At 50.5% G+C, this 12,615-nt stretch overlaps 1 protein-coding gene across 1 annotated transcript in view; it reads left to right on the top strand.

Moving 5' to 3' along the window:
- The first annotated feature begins 6,882 nt into the window (after positions 1-6,882).
- Positions 6,883-12,615, top strand: part of Vsig10 (V-set and immunoglobulin domain containing 10) — a 35,392-nt gene continuing 29,659 nt past the window's right edge. The window contains exons 1-2 of the mRNA XM_021187159.2: positions 6,883-7,069; positions 11,298-11,378. Of these exons, the coding sequence (XP_021042818.1) occupies positions 7,009-7,069; positions 11,298-11,378 (142 nt within the window). The 5' untranslated portion in view covers positions 6,883-7,008. The remainder of the gene's footprint in view (positions 7,070-11,297; positions 11,379-12,615) is intronic.

Raw genomic sequence — 12,615 nt, forward strand, 5'->3', positions numbered from 1 at the left:
GGCCTTGTAAGTTTCCAGGCAGACCTTACACAAAACATAAAACAGCCTTTATAAGTTATATAGCACGTAGAGGGGTTTTTTTTTTCCATAATCATTACTGAATTTATATGATCATCTAACAACTTAGCTGAGGGATCCGTTGAAACTGTGTTGTTTGTTGTGCATTAAGAGATTTTATACAAAGGGTCTCTTTTATCCTTTGCCTATCTGAGCGTCATTAGCTGGTTTTAATACGTACACCTTATGAGGTAAACAAGAAAAGCCTCTATTGGGAATAGCTAACCTCTTACCGGGTCCTCAAGAGGCCGTAACGTCTTTTTCCATGGGGTGCTTTGTTGTTTTCCTTCTCTGTCACAGAGTCAGGGAGCCACCTTAATCTAGGAAGGTGGCCTTGGGGAAACTTTGAAATAAAGTGCTTGGGTCTCAAGTAGGCAGGCCAGACCCCATTTCCAGAGCATGCTTTGCAGCCAAGTTAAATAGCTTGTGACAACTTTTCAGTATTTTCCACACCCAAAAGACACACACTGAACTCAGTGAACAGTTTGTGTATTCTGTAGATGGAGGAAGACAATCTGGGAAGCCTAATGAGTAGCTGATGAATAGACATAAAATCAAGAGAATGCAGGCTTGGTGGGGCCGAAACAAAAGCCAGACTAAAAAGGCTTAAGGCAAAAATCTCCCCAGGAGAAACGGCGGGGCATTAGGACCCGGTTGTAAATGGAAGGAGAAGAGTTAAAATGAGGTTGGGCGGGGCAAGGTTTATGTGTGGGCGGGGCCTCCAACCATTTGCCGGTTCATTTATGAAAGTTGTCTAGGTCTTCGAGAAAGTCAAACATTCCCAATTTGGGCCAGCAGTGGCCAACATCGAGGGAGTAATGTGGACAGATTCGAGTAGATAATTGCTAAGACAGAGCCCGTTTAAACAATTTGGTTTAAATTTGAAATGACAGGCAGGTCTAGTGGAATGTCTTACCCTGCTGCCTGAGGCATTCCCCAAGATTTAGGGAAAGAAGGAAATGAACCCAAGTGGGTTTTTTTTTTTTTTGGGGGGGGGGCTATCCCATGCTCAAGATTCAGCAGAGTCCGCAAAATTAAACGTAGGAGGTTCCCCAAACCTCTAAGACTTTGTGATCCTGAGAAGCTCCTGGGGTTTCTAGGAGTCCTGTCAGGGAACCTGAGTCAGACCCTGATGGATAGTTTCCTTGTCCTGTAGAATTCTGGCGGGTGGGTGGCAGCGATCAAACTGTGAAAGGCCCCTCAGCTTGGAGATCAGAGAGTATGGGAGGAAGAAGTCAGAAGAAGGGACTGAGGAAGATGGACGGGGAGGGCAGGGAAGAGAGGACTGGCCAAGCCAGGTTTACACAGCACCGATAAAGCCCCAGGACCTGAAGATCTTTCCGTGGGCTTCCACTACCCATGGAGGCAGGGGCCACAAAGGACCTGAGGTCTCAGGTCAGATTGGTGGCTTTTATATTGAGCTTAGAAAATGTCCATGACAGATCTCAGGGTTGTGGGATAGGGGTAGGAGGGCAGACCGGGGAAGGAAGGCCCTCTGTCCAAGGATGTAAAAAAAAAAAAAAAAAAAAATCTGTTACCCCAGAAGTAAGAAAACGGGGCGGAGAAGCTGACACACTCAGTTCAGAAGGCTTTACTGGAACAGCAAGGGGCCTCAACCTTTTCCTGGGATGAAAGCTGAGTGTATTTACAGAGGTTGGGGTTGGGGGGGGAGCGACCTGTTCGCATACCAGAAGTTACAGCTGTCTGTGTGTGTGTGATTTGACTGGGAACAGCTTGGGCTGTTTGTCAGACAGGACATCTTCTTGTTTCAGCAGGTGGAGCTGAACTGTCAGACCGGGGCCCAAGCATCTCTTCATGGCTGGGGGCTATTGCCCAGGACAGCTCACTCCAGTCCTAAGGGCAGGAGGCTACTAAACAAAGCCAGGCAAGTGCACGAACACCCGCCCCCCCCCCCCTCGGCCCACTTGTTCCTTCTGCCTCCACAAATTTAAGATGCAGGTCAAGCTGCCTTGCCTCAATTCATAGGGAAATAACAGCCGCCTGGGCCACAGGTATATGCAAATAGGTGAAATTTAAAGGACAGGAGAGGGAACCAAGGTTTCCCCCTTAGTCCTTTGTGCGGCTCCCAGCAGAAATGTCTCTGCTCATGTTCCTATGTGTTCTCTCTCTCTCTCTCTCCCTCTCCTTCCTTCCTTCCTTCCTTCCTTCCTTCCTTCCTTCCTTCCTTCCTTCCTTCCTTCCTTCTCGGAGTTATCTCATCCAGACAAAGAAGAACCTTTCCAGCCTCTGGGGCTCAGCATGGCGACTATGTTACTTTATTATCTCCAAAAACCTGCTTGGCTGCTCTCACCTGTTAGGGTACTTGACTCATTCACCTCCCGTCAGCCTTTGGAGGGGGGTCTGTTTCCGTGGGAAGCAGGTGGCCATCCTCCTGTTTCCTCTGAGAGGGACAATTTCACTTTCTGGGAGCGTGGGTCTTTCTTCCAAATCCCATGGGTCTTGGAGCCATAGACCTTCACCATCTTAGTCTCTGCTCCAGAGAGGCTGGTCTCTGGTTATGAACAAGCTCGTTTGACAACTCTTGTTTTCCTCCTCGCCCCACAGTCCCTCTTCTTGGATGTTTGCCTGTTTATCGGCCTTATTTGTTTCTCCACAACCCAGGCTGGGGCGGCAGAAGCAGCAGCAGTAGCAGGTTTCCACCCAGGCTGGTCCCCAAAACCTCGAGGGACACCTCTAGGTTGTTACTAAGACTCTCCCAGAGGCACCTCTAGGGACAGGGGGAGTGAATGGGGCTAGAAATAATTGGCACAAAGGTGACTTGCCTGAGTTGTCAAAGACTCAGACTGAAGATGCCACCCCCATGAAGGGCATGTCTGCACCTCCAGCGAGGGGAATCGTTAAACAGAGCATCGGCCCAGCATGCAAGAGTCCCTGGCAGCCATCTCCAGCAAACACAAGAAACAAACAGAAACAATGTGGCAACAGAAACAATGTGGCAGTCTGAGACGTGGGTTCAAAACTGTGACACTTCTACTTACTTCTCCTATAATGGAGCCTCTTAGAATCCTCTGGAAATTGAGAAAGACACCCACCCCTCTTGTTAGCCAAGGACTGGAGAGCCAAACGCCTGAGAGTGACCTGGAGCCATCTCCAACAGGCAGAGAGACAGGGAAAGGGGCTGCTAATAGATTGGGTGGATTTTGTTTTTGTTTTTTTTGGGGGGGGGGCGGGGCATTTCGAGACAGGGTTTCTCTGTGTAGCCCTGGCTGTCCTGGAACTCACTTTGTAGACCAGGTTGGCCTTGAACTCAGAAATCCGCCTGCTTCTGCCTCCCAAGTGCTGGGATTAAAGGCGTGCGCCACCACTTCTTGGCAGCTGCTAACATATAATGTAGATAGGAATATAGGAATGTCTATGTCTTTTTTCTTAACTCCTGACCCAAGACAACAGCCCAGAGGTTCCCCACGCCAACAGGGACCACCTGTTGCTGCTTGTGTTGCTGGGAAACTTCCTGGAGAGATGCAACAACACACATCTACCTACCCCAGATAGGGAACCTAGGACAGAGCAAAGTCCAGATACCAATCAAGTCTAATTCGGTGAGTCAATGGGTTTTATGGGCATTACTTGCTGGAGTACGGCTAAGGCATTACTTACAGAATTGAAAATGACTTAGACATCTGTGTCACTAAAGCCCACCTGTACTGGCTGGTTTTGTGTCAACTTGACACAAACTGGAGTTATCACAGAGAAAGGGGTCTCAGTTGAGGAAATGCCTCCATGAGATCCAGCTGAAGGCATTTTCTCAATTAGTGGGGGAGGGCCCCTAGTGGGTGGTGTTATCCTTAGGCTAGTAGTCCTGGGTTCTATAAGCAAGCAAGCTGAGCAAACCAGGGGAAGCAAGCCAGTAGGCAGCACTCCTCCATGGCCTCTGCACTAACTTCTGCCTCCAAGTTCCTGCCCTGTGTGAGTTCCTGTCTTGACTTATTAGGTGATGACTTCCTTAGGTGATGAACAGCAATGTGGAAATTGTAAGCTGAATGAACCCTTTCCTCCCCAACTTTCTTCTTGGTCATGATGTTTTGTGCAGGAATAGAAACCCTGACTAAGACACCACCCCCAGCATGGGTGACAACTCAGAAAGCTGGGAACCTGAAACACACCGCCACAGCCTGCAGGCAGCTCAATGGATTAGAGAGTCCTTTCCTGGGTGCCTCAGCTGGTGTAACCTTTTCCAGGAAGCACAGAGATTTCTGCTTCTTTCAGCTAGCTGGTCTAGTCTCAGTCTTCTTTACAACTTGGCTTATCTGAGTTTTCTTTTTGCAGTTTGGCTTTTCTTACTTTGGAGGGAAGGGAGCCTAGTGAATCTGCTCAGTTTCAGGGACTTCCTGAAGGTATTTTGCTTGTGTTGTTTTAACTTCCTGCTTAAAGAGCTTGGAGGAAACTGTTAACAACTGGTCAGATTATGTTCAAGCAGAGTCCAGAACCTGTTTACCTGAAGCTGTGGACCTATTTGCTCTTCTTTCTTTGTCTAAGCTAATCATTCCAAAGTTAGGTTTGCCCTTCCCAAGAAAAGACTTCGGAGCTGGGGCTGGAGAGATGGCTCGGTGGTTAAGAGCACTAACTGCTCTTCCAGAGGTCCTGAGTTCAAATCCCAGCAGCCACATGGTGGCTCACAGCCATCAGTAACGAGATCTGATGCCCTCTCCTGGTGTGTCATTGAACCCCCAACACCATCACCTGAAGACTCTATCTGTACCTTGCTCTGTTTCTTCTGGGGTTTTCTCTTTTTCTGCCATCTGTGATTTTTCCCCTCTGCCTTTTAATTCACTGATTGGTGGAAAAAACAAACCAGACAAGATTACCCATGTGTAGTAGCCTAGGCCCGATATGTACCTGCCCCACAGCTCATACTTAAAAAAAAAAAAAAATCCAAAAAAACAAAACTTTATTCAGTTTTTACTTATGTCCATGAGTGTGTTCCTACATCCATGCACATGAAGGTGTCCTGGGAGAGCAGAAGTGTGTGCTGGATCCCCTGGAGCGGGAGCTGCCCTACTGTGGGGGCTGGCAACCAACCTACAGACCCTGCAGGAGCACTGAGCACTCTCAGTAGCCAAGTCATCTTTCTAGCCCCTCACAGTCCAAGTCCATATTTGATTATGGGATTTAGGGACCTGGCTCCAAGGAGAGATTTCTACGACAGTGCCCAGTGTCTATGAACGATGCTTGCTTAGTCTGGAGTAAGCCAAAGAACTTCATCCTTACAGCAACCTCCCCCTGGGAGTCTCTTACTGATGACCCCGCCCGCCTTACCGTGGGAAGCCCCATTTGCTTGGCCAGTCTTCCTGGCATTTCCCAGGGCATTAGTGTTTCCAAACGGGTGGCCGTTTCCTCTGTGTGATGCTCAAACGTACAGACCTATGTCCCCTTGGCCTTAGTGGTCCTGGAAAATGTGACAACATTGGAATACGGTCACGGTCATGGACCTGGAGTCAGAAAAGCAGAATCTAGTCCTGGTTTTCCCTACAACCAACTCATCTTGGAGAGCCATGGTAAAAAGGGACTGAATGGTGTCTCCGGTCCAAGGGTTGCAGGAACTCTGAGGTTGACCAGTACCCCAGGCCTGCTCCGTGAAATTCCCCTCTCAGGGCACCATCAAGGTTCCAGAACATTCCAGAATCTTAGTCAAAACATTGCTGGGTGATGCTTTCTATGATCAGCTTTTGACTTAAGACCAGAAAGTTGGGTCTGGAGCGCTCCATTATCATTAAAACCAATTAACTTAAGACAGCCGGAGTGGCATGGTGTACCTCGGAAAGCTGAGGCAGGAGGATTGCCTCAAAGGTAGAAGACTAAGTCAAATACTGTGTCAAACTACTATGCACATTCATTTATATATCCTGGGTGACAACTAGGTGCGTGGCCCTCAGGATACCAACAGGAGGCAGGGGTCAATATGAATAAACTCCCTCGTGTTCATGGATTCGAAGGCAGTTCTCTCTAGGAAACCTCACCTTGGGACAGTGGGGTTTTCGGTGACTCTTTTAATTTCTCATTTTAGCCTTCTCTCCATATTTTACTTTGGTTTTGCGGTGCTGGAGATGGAACCCAGGGCTGGGCTGGGCGCTATACCCCTGAATGTCAAGCCCGCCCAATATTTTATAAACTCACAAAAAGGCTCGGAGAACTTGAGCCGAGGGGCGCCCACGTCCCAGAGCCCAAGGTGAAGATTCCAAGGCGATGACTACATCCTTGTTTTGAATATGAAGTTTGTCTCTCTGAGCCAGTTCAAGGGCAGATCCTCCCGAGGGCCCAGCAGTGGTGGTGTCCACCAGGACGCAGAATCGGGATGCCAGAAAGCTGAGCCCGGAAATGTGGCGCTCCGGGGCTCTGCCAGGATGGGGGTGGGAGAGACCAAAAGGGTCAGGCGTGGGATCACCTGAAAACGAAACTCGCTCTTCCCGTGTGGTCTCGACCCAAGTTCATTCGAGAACCCGAGTCTCGTGGTTGCTTTTGGCCGGACGGTCGCGGGATCATCTTTCCCTGGGCTCTGAGCGATGGCGGCGCTGTGGCCCGCCCCTGCACCGGAGAACCCAGATGACAAGCGCGATAGAGCCGCAGGGCTGGGACGTAGCCCGGTGCCCCGCAGCCGGCGCTCAGTGCACAGGCCGGGCAGCGCATCTCGCAGCGGCGGGCCAGCGCTCGCGGCCGCTGCCTCCCAGGCCCCGCGGGACTGGGATCGTCGCACAAGGCCCTCCTCCCGGTCAAGGTGGAGGAAGTTGCCGGAGAGGCGGGAGGGGGCCAGCGCCTGTTGTTTTCCGCCAGTCGGGCGGGCTGGGCGCAGGGGCGGGGCGGGCGCCCCAGAGGCGATCGTCGGGGTTCGGCGGGAGCATCCTAGCCGGGGAACCCCTCACCGCTGGCCGGGGAATCCTAGGAGCCCAGTACACCCCGAGCTGCGCGCTTTCCCGGGAGTAGATCGCAGGAGCCATGTCCGGACTGCGCGCCCTGCTGTGCCTCGGGGCGCTGCTGGCCCGCCAGGGCTCCGCAGGTAAGGGATTTGCCACCCCCAACCCGGGGACCCTAAAGCCCCCATAATAAAAGTGCGGCAGGGCCCACCGAGGGGCACGTGGAGGGGAAAGCGATCCCCCACCCCTTCCCTTTTCGTTGTTAACTCCGTGTTCTGGCTTTGCCCGCCGCATCGGCGCACCTCGCTGTAAGCTTCCATTCGTGTCCATCTCGCTGTCTCCCCGCCTCTTCCAGATTGACCCGGCCTTACACCTGTAAATTGTGGAGTTGCTTCCTTACGCCCTCCCGACGTGAGTCTACCTGAGCCGACCTGTGCGTTCCAAGCCGCGCCTTCTTCCTCTTACATTTCTTTTATCTTCTCTTACTTTTTCTTTTGAAATCATTTCAGACTTGATCAAAAATTACCCCCGCTATGAGATATAGCTGGCGAATGGTCTTATTGTAGCTCATCTACCCGGAGTTGTTGCAGAAAAGTATCGCGCTCGCGGGGGATGGGAGGGCGGGCGCGCGCGCGCGCGCGCGGGGGGGTGGTGCTTAGCAAAACGTATAGATTAGAAAAGGATGTTTGGGTTTAACTCGCCCGCGAATTCCTGCAGAGTAGGAACGATTCGATTCGGGATTGGGGATGGGGGAAACAAACCCAGAAGGTGTGGGTAATTTCCAAATCCACCCCACCCACCTGCTAGCCTTGTGAGTTTAGGAAGTAAGCTATTCAGTTATCCTTGAGCTCCCTGGCAGCAAGCGGCAATAGTTCTTAACTATGATGCTCTTCGAATTTACCTAGCTATTTTGAATTTACCTAGCTATTTTGCTTTTACAACTTACTTGTTTACGTTTGTTTTTTTTTTTTTTTTTTTTGGTTTTTCGAGACAGGGTTTCTCTGTATAGCCCTGGCTGTCCTGGAACTCACTTTGTAGACCAGGCTGGCCTTGAACTCAGAAATCCGCCTCCCTCTGCCTCCCGAGTGCTGGGATTAAAGGCTGTTGTGTAAAAATACCATTTCCCTGTAACCTAGGTTTGCCTGAATATGTGAGGGGGAAAATCTGAAGGTTTGACAATACAGACTCTCCCACTAGAGACTGGGCCATGGCCTGTGTTATGTGGGACATGGGACCCCAAATTTGTTACACTTTTTTTCTTGCTGTGTTATCCCCCGGCCTTTTTGGAGGAGCGTGGGTTTTTAAAATTTCTTGCTGTTGAGGCACGTGTCCCAGGCAGTCCTTGGCCCTTAGCCACACCACCAACTCCAGTCAAAGGTGGTACCTGACGGCCTTGCTGGGCATTAGTGACCAGACTTAGTGACCCTTCTGCTGTAAGCCATTGGTTGGGAGTTAGGGGTCACTCTCGGTCTTCTTCCCCCGGTGTCGTGTTCTCTGTTTGCCGGAGCCTGAAGGAGCTTGAGCTAAGTCAGAGAGCTAGAATGGACTTGCTTTTAGAGTATGGGATTCTTCCCACTTGGGGAGCTCCCTCCAGAAGTCCGGGTTCCTTGCTTGAGTCATGGTCTCACTCTGTCACCCCAGCTTCCCTGCTGCTGGGGCTCTAGGCCTGAGCCACCAGCCCTGACTTTCTGTTCAGTCATTTTGAGGCCCAGATCTCCAGGCCTGCTTTTCCTGTGTGCTAGGTGCCCAGGGGCTTGCGGGATATTCATAAGTCACTCTCGTTTTATTTTTCAAGTGGAGAGGTGGGACAGGTGTCTTTCTTCTGACTCAACTACATTGTCATCAGTACTTCAGCTTGTCACCTGGTTGTGTGCTCCGGGCCGTGCTTGGGGAGAGTTACTGGGAAGACACTCCTATCTGGGTATTACCCAAGCCATGTAAATGAGGATAGATGGCGTCAAGATTGGTCATCACGGGGCTGGAGATGTAGACTGGTAGTGGACCACTCGAGCCGCCTGAGGAGAACCACATTGTCCCTCCTCCTGTTCCCCCCTCCCTGAGAGTGTGTATCTCTTCCTTATTGCATAATGTGACTCTAAGGTTGAGGCCACAACAAAGGGTCCCCTGGACAAGGGTGTCAAGCTGGTACAAATGCTACTCTGTCTCATTTTTTTTTTTTAAGATTTATTTATTAATTATATGTAAGTACACTGTAGCTGACTTCAGACACTCCAGAAGAGGGCATCAGATCTTGTTACGGATGGTTGTGAGCCACCATATGGTTGCTGGGATTTGAACTCAGGACCTTTGGAAGAGCAGTCTGTATTCTTACCCACTCACCAGCTCTGTGCTTCATTTTTTAAAATTACATTTTAACTTATTTCTCTGTGTGTGGTGTATGTATGTACCATGGTGTGTGTGTGGTGCTCAATGACATCTTTGGGGGGTTCTCTCTTTTCACCATGTGGGTTCCAGGGATCAGGTTTGGTGGCAAAAACCTTGGTCCTGTTGCTAGGCTTTACTGTCTCACCCTGTCCAGTGACTCAGATCTAAGTAAGTCCTTCTGACCCAATGCACTTGAGACTGACTATCCCACATCACTAGGGAACACGCGTGGATGTGGCACGGATTGGATCAGTGTGTATTGGAATGTATCGTCAGGGCCACCCTCTCCTTGTCCATGACAGACATCACCAATTGATAACTGATCTCATAGGCTGGTTGGCTTCAGCTGCATCCCTGACTAGATGACCTGAGGCCATATTCACCTTCAGTAGTTAGAAGCAGTGATGTGCACAGAGCCAGGAGGAGATTAGCCAGGTGGTTATCTTCCTCAGAGCCTGTATTAGCTCATTTTTCAAGGTTAAAGTTGCAGGAAGGTTTATTCCAGGCCAGGGGGTTAGGAAGGGTCCGCTGTACTGGTCTGAAGGATGCTCCATGCAGCTGTAACTCTGCCGTTCATCTTTTCCTTGGTGGAGGTTGCTAGGTGAGAACCAGCATTGGTAGGTAATAATTTGAAAATGATCCTCCCTCAACCCTCCACCCCTGCTTCCACCAAGTTCGGCTGTGGCAGACTTTTAAATTATCACTTTTGTTTTGTTTTGGCTTGGTTTTTTCGAGACAGGGTTTCTCTGTATAACCCTGGCTGTCCTGGAACTCACTTTGTAGACCGGGCTGGCCTCGAACTCACAAATTCGCCTGCCTCTACCTCCCGAGTGCTAGGATCAAAGGCATGCGTGCCACCACGCCCGGCTCTTAAATATCACTTTTAAGTGTTTAATGCTATTTGAATCCACTAGCATTAGTGGGTTCTCTACCTTATAGATATTGGCTTATGCCCCACCCCCACCCCTGTGGTTTCTGGCTTTGAAATCCTTTTGAGAGTAGTGTGACTAGGATGGGCAGAGACTTAGGACTTCTTGTGACCTTGCCCAACTTCCGTCTTTTGAAAGGAGCCTTTTCTTATCACAGGAGGAACCCCGTGGCTCAGATACTCCATGGGAAGGTCACCAAGAGGCAGGTGGCAGTTTCTTTTTCCTTTAACAATTTTATTGAGATACAATCCACATACCATAAAATCTACCCTTGGGCTGGGGATGTAGTTCCGTCCGTAGAAGGCTTGCCCTGGGTCCCCGGAACCCCATAAAACCAGGTGTGGTGGTGGTCCACACCCATCATCTTGGCACTGGGGAAGTGGATGCAAAAGAACCTGAGTTTTAATGGTTATCTTTATCTGTGCAGTAAGCTCAATGGCAGCTTTGTCTGCTTCAGACCCCGTGATAGTGATAGTGAATTCTAAGACAAAACAAAGGAAAGCCACTCTGTTGGGCCAGTGACATGGCACAGCGGGCAGAGGAGCTTGCCGACAACCTAGAGAACACGAGTTCCGTCCCTGGTCACCCTCCTCCATTCCCCGATTGGTGGACAGAGAGACCCGACTCCTGAAAGTTGTAATCTGACCCCCACGTGTGTGCAGTGGTACGGGTGCCTAGCATCTACCCCCTGATAATTACTTCCAGGACATTTTATCAGCCTTCCAGTTTGTGTCCAAATCCCTCTCCCCGTGGCCTCTCTAGAATTGGGTGTCCATTGTGGAAAGTTCTGGAATTTTGTGCTTTTTTCAGGGTAAACAGAGTGTGTGTGTTTCTTGTTACCTACTCACCAACCCCTGGTCAGCTGTCGTTTTGCCCATCGGTCTTGAGCAGGTGTTGGAAATGCCCTCTGCCCCTCCCCCTGCACCCCCTCCCCCAGGCAGGGGATCATTTTGACACCTGATCTCCTGCCTCTTCCCTAAGGACTATGATTCCACGTGGATGTCACCACGGCTGGCTTTGGTCTGGGTGTTTGACTTGTCTCTCCCCTTCTGCCTAGGACTCTGGCTCCTTCTGAACCCATCCCGTGCCAACTTGTCTGTTGGGCCCAACTCTGAGGTCTTGCCTGGCATACATCCCGGTAAGCTTGGGAGACAGACCTTCTTGTCCCCCTGTTCCTCACCTCTACCCTCCATACCAGTTTTGTGCCTGTTTTCCCACCAGCCTGGAGACGGGGGAAGGGTTGGTTTTCTCATCTTTTTTCTCATCGCTCTCCAGCATATCCCCAGAGCCCAGCAGGGGACTTGCCTCCCGGGGTCTGCACAGTGTATGCTGTCATCCCATTCCTGCCTAAAGTGCCCCAAAGTGATTAATCCCCTGGGGACAGACACCAAGATCTGAACCCCCCCACCCCCACCCCCTCTGGATGTCTAGGCAACAAATCTGCTGCTTAATATGGTGGCCTGACAGACGGCCACCTGGAGAGGGTAATGCTTAACTGCTCAACACTGTTGGGGTGATTGGATAGGCGCTCTGCTGATCTTGCCTGGGCCCTCACAGGATGATCTGCCCAAAGACTGATCTAGGGATCTCTGAGAACCCTGGCTCTGCCCCATGCAGGGATCATCCTTGCCCAGCAGTTGGAGCTTTGCCTGTCTTCATGGACAGGGGAGGATTCAAAGGAGCCGTCGGATGATGCCTTGCTTTCGCCTTTTGTGTGTCTGTGTGTGTGTGTGTCCATTTCTGTTGCTGTGATGGACAAAATCAACTTGGAAGAATTAGAAGGGTTTGTTTTGGCTCACAGTTCCCAAGGGGTGCTGCATGATAGAGAAGGCTAGCCAGCCGCGAGAGTCAGCTATTCCCCCTCAGTGCATCCATCCGGAAGCAGAGAGAGAACCGGAAGTAAAGTATGTCCAGGCGCCGTAAACCTCAGAGCCTGTCTCCAGTGACTCACTTCCTCCAGCAAAGCCCCACGTCCTAACCTTCCCAAACAGTGCCACCAGCGGGGGGGGGAGGGGGGGAGGATGGCGGGGACGACGAAGATGACGACCTGGGAACCCATGGGGGATATTTAACATTAAAACCATATTACTACTATTTAAAATGTTTGATAAAATAGTTGGGGACTTTGCTCACTGTTAGAGCACTTGGAGGCTCTGGGTTCAATGCCCAGCAGTGTATAAACTGGGCGGGGTGGCACAGCCTGTGATTCCAGTGTTTGGGAGGTGGCACATGCTATGAGGTGAGTTCAAGGCCAGTCTGGGCTGCTTGAGACTCTGACGCACGCACGCACGCACACGACATGCTATTAGAAAGTAAAGTCTTATTGTTCTCAAAGGGTTGTTGCCCATCAACCAAAAAAAAAAAAAAAAAAAAAA

The sequence above is a fragment of the Mus pahari genome, chromosome 23, assembly GCF_900095145.1.
Source record: "Mus pahari chromosome 23, PAHARI_EIJ_v1.1, whole genome shotgun sequence".
NCBI classification, from domain to species: domain Eukaryota; kingdom Metazoa; phylum Chordata; class Mammalia; order Rodentia; family Muridae; genus Mus; species Mus pahari.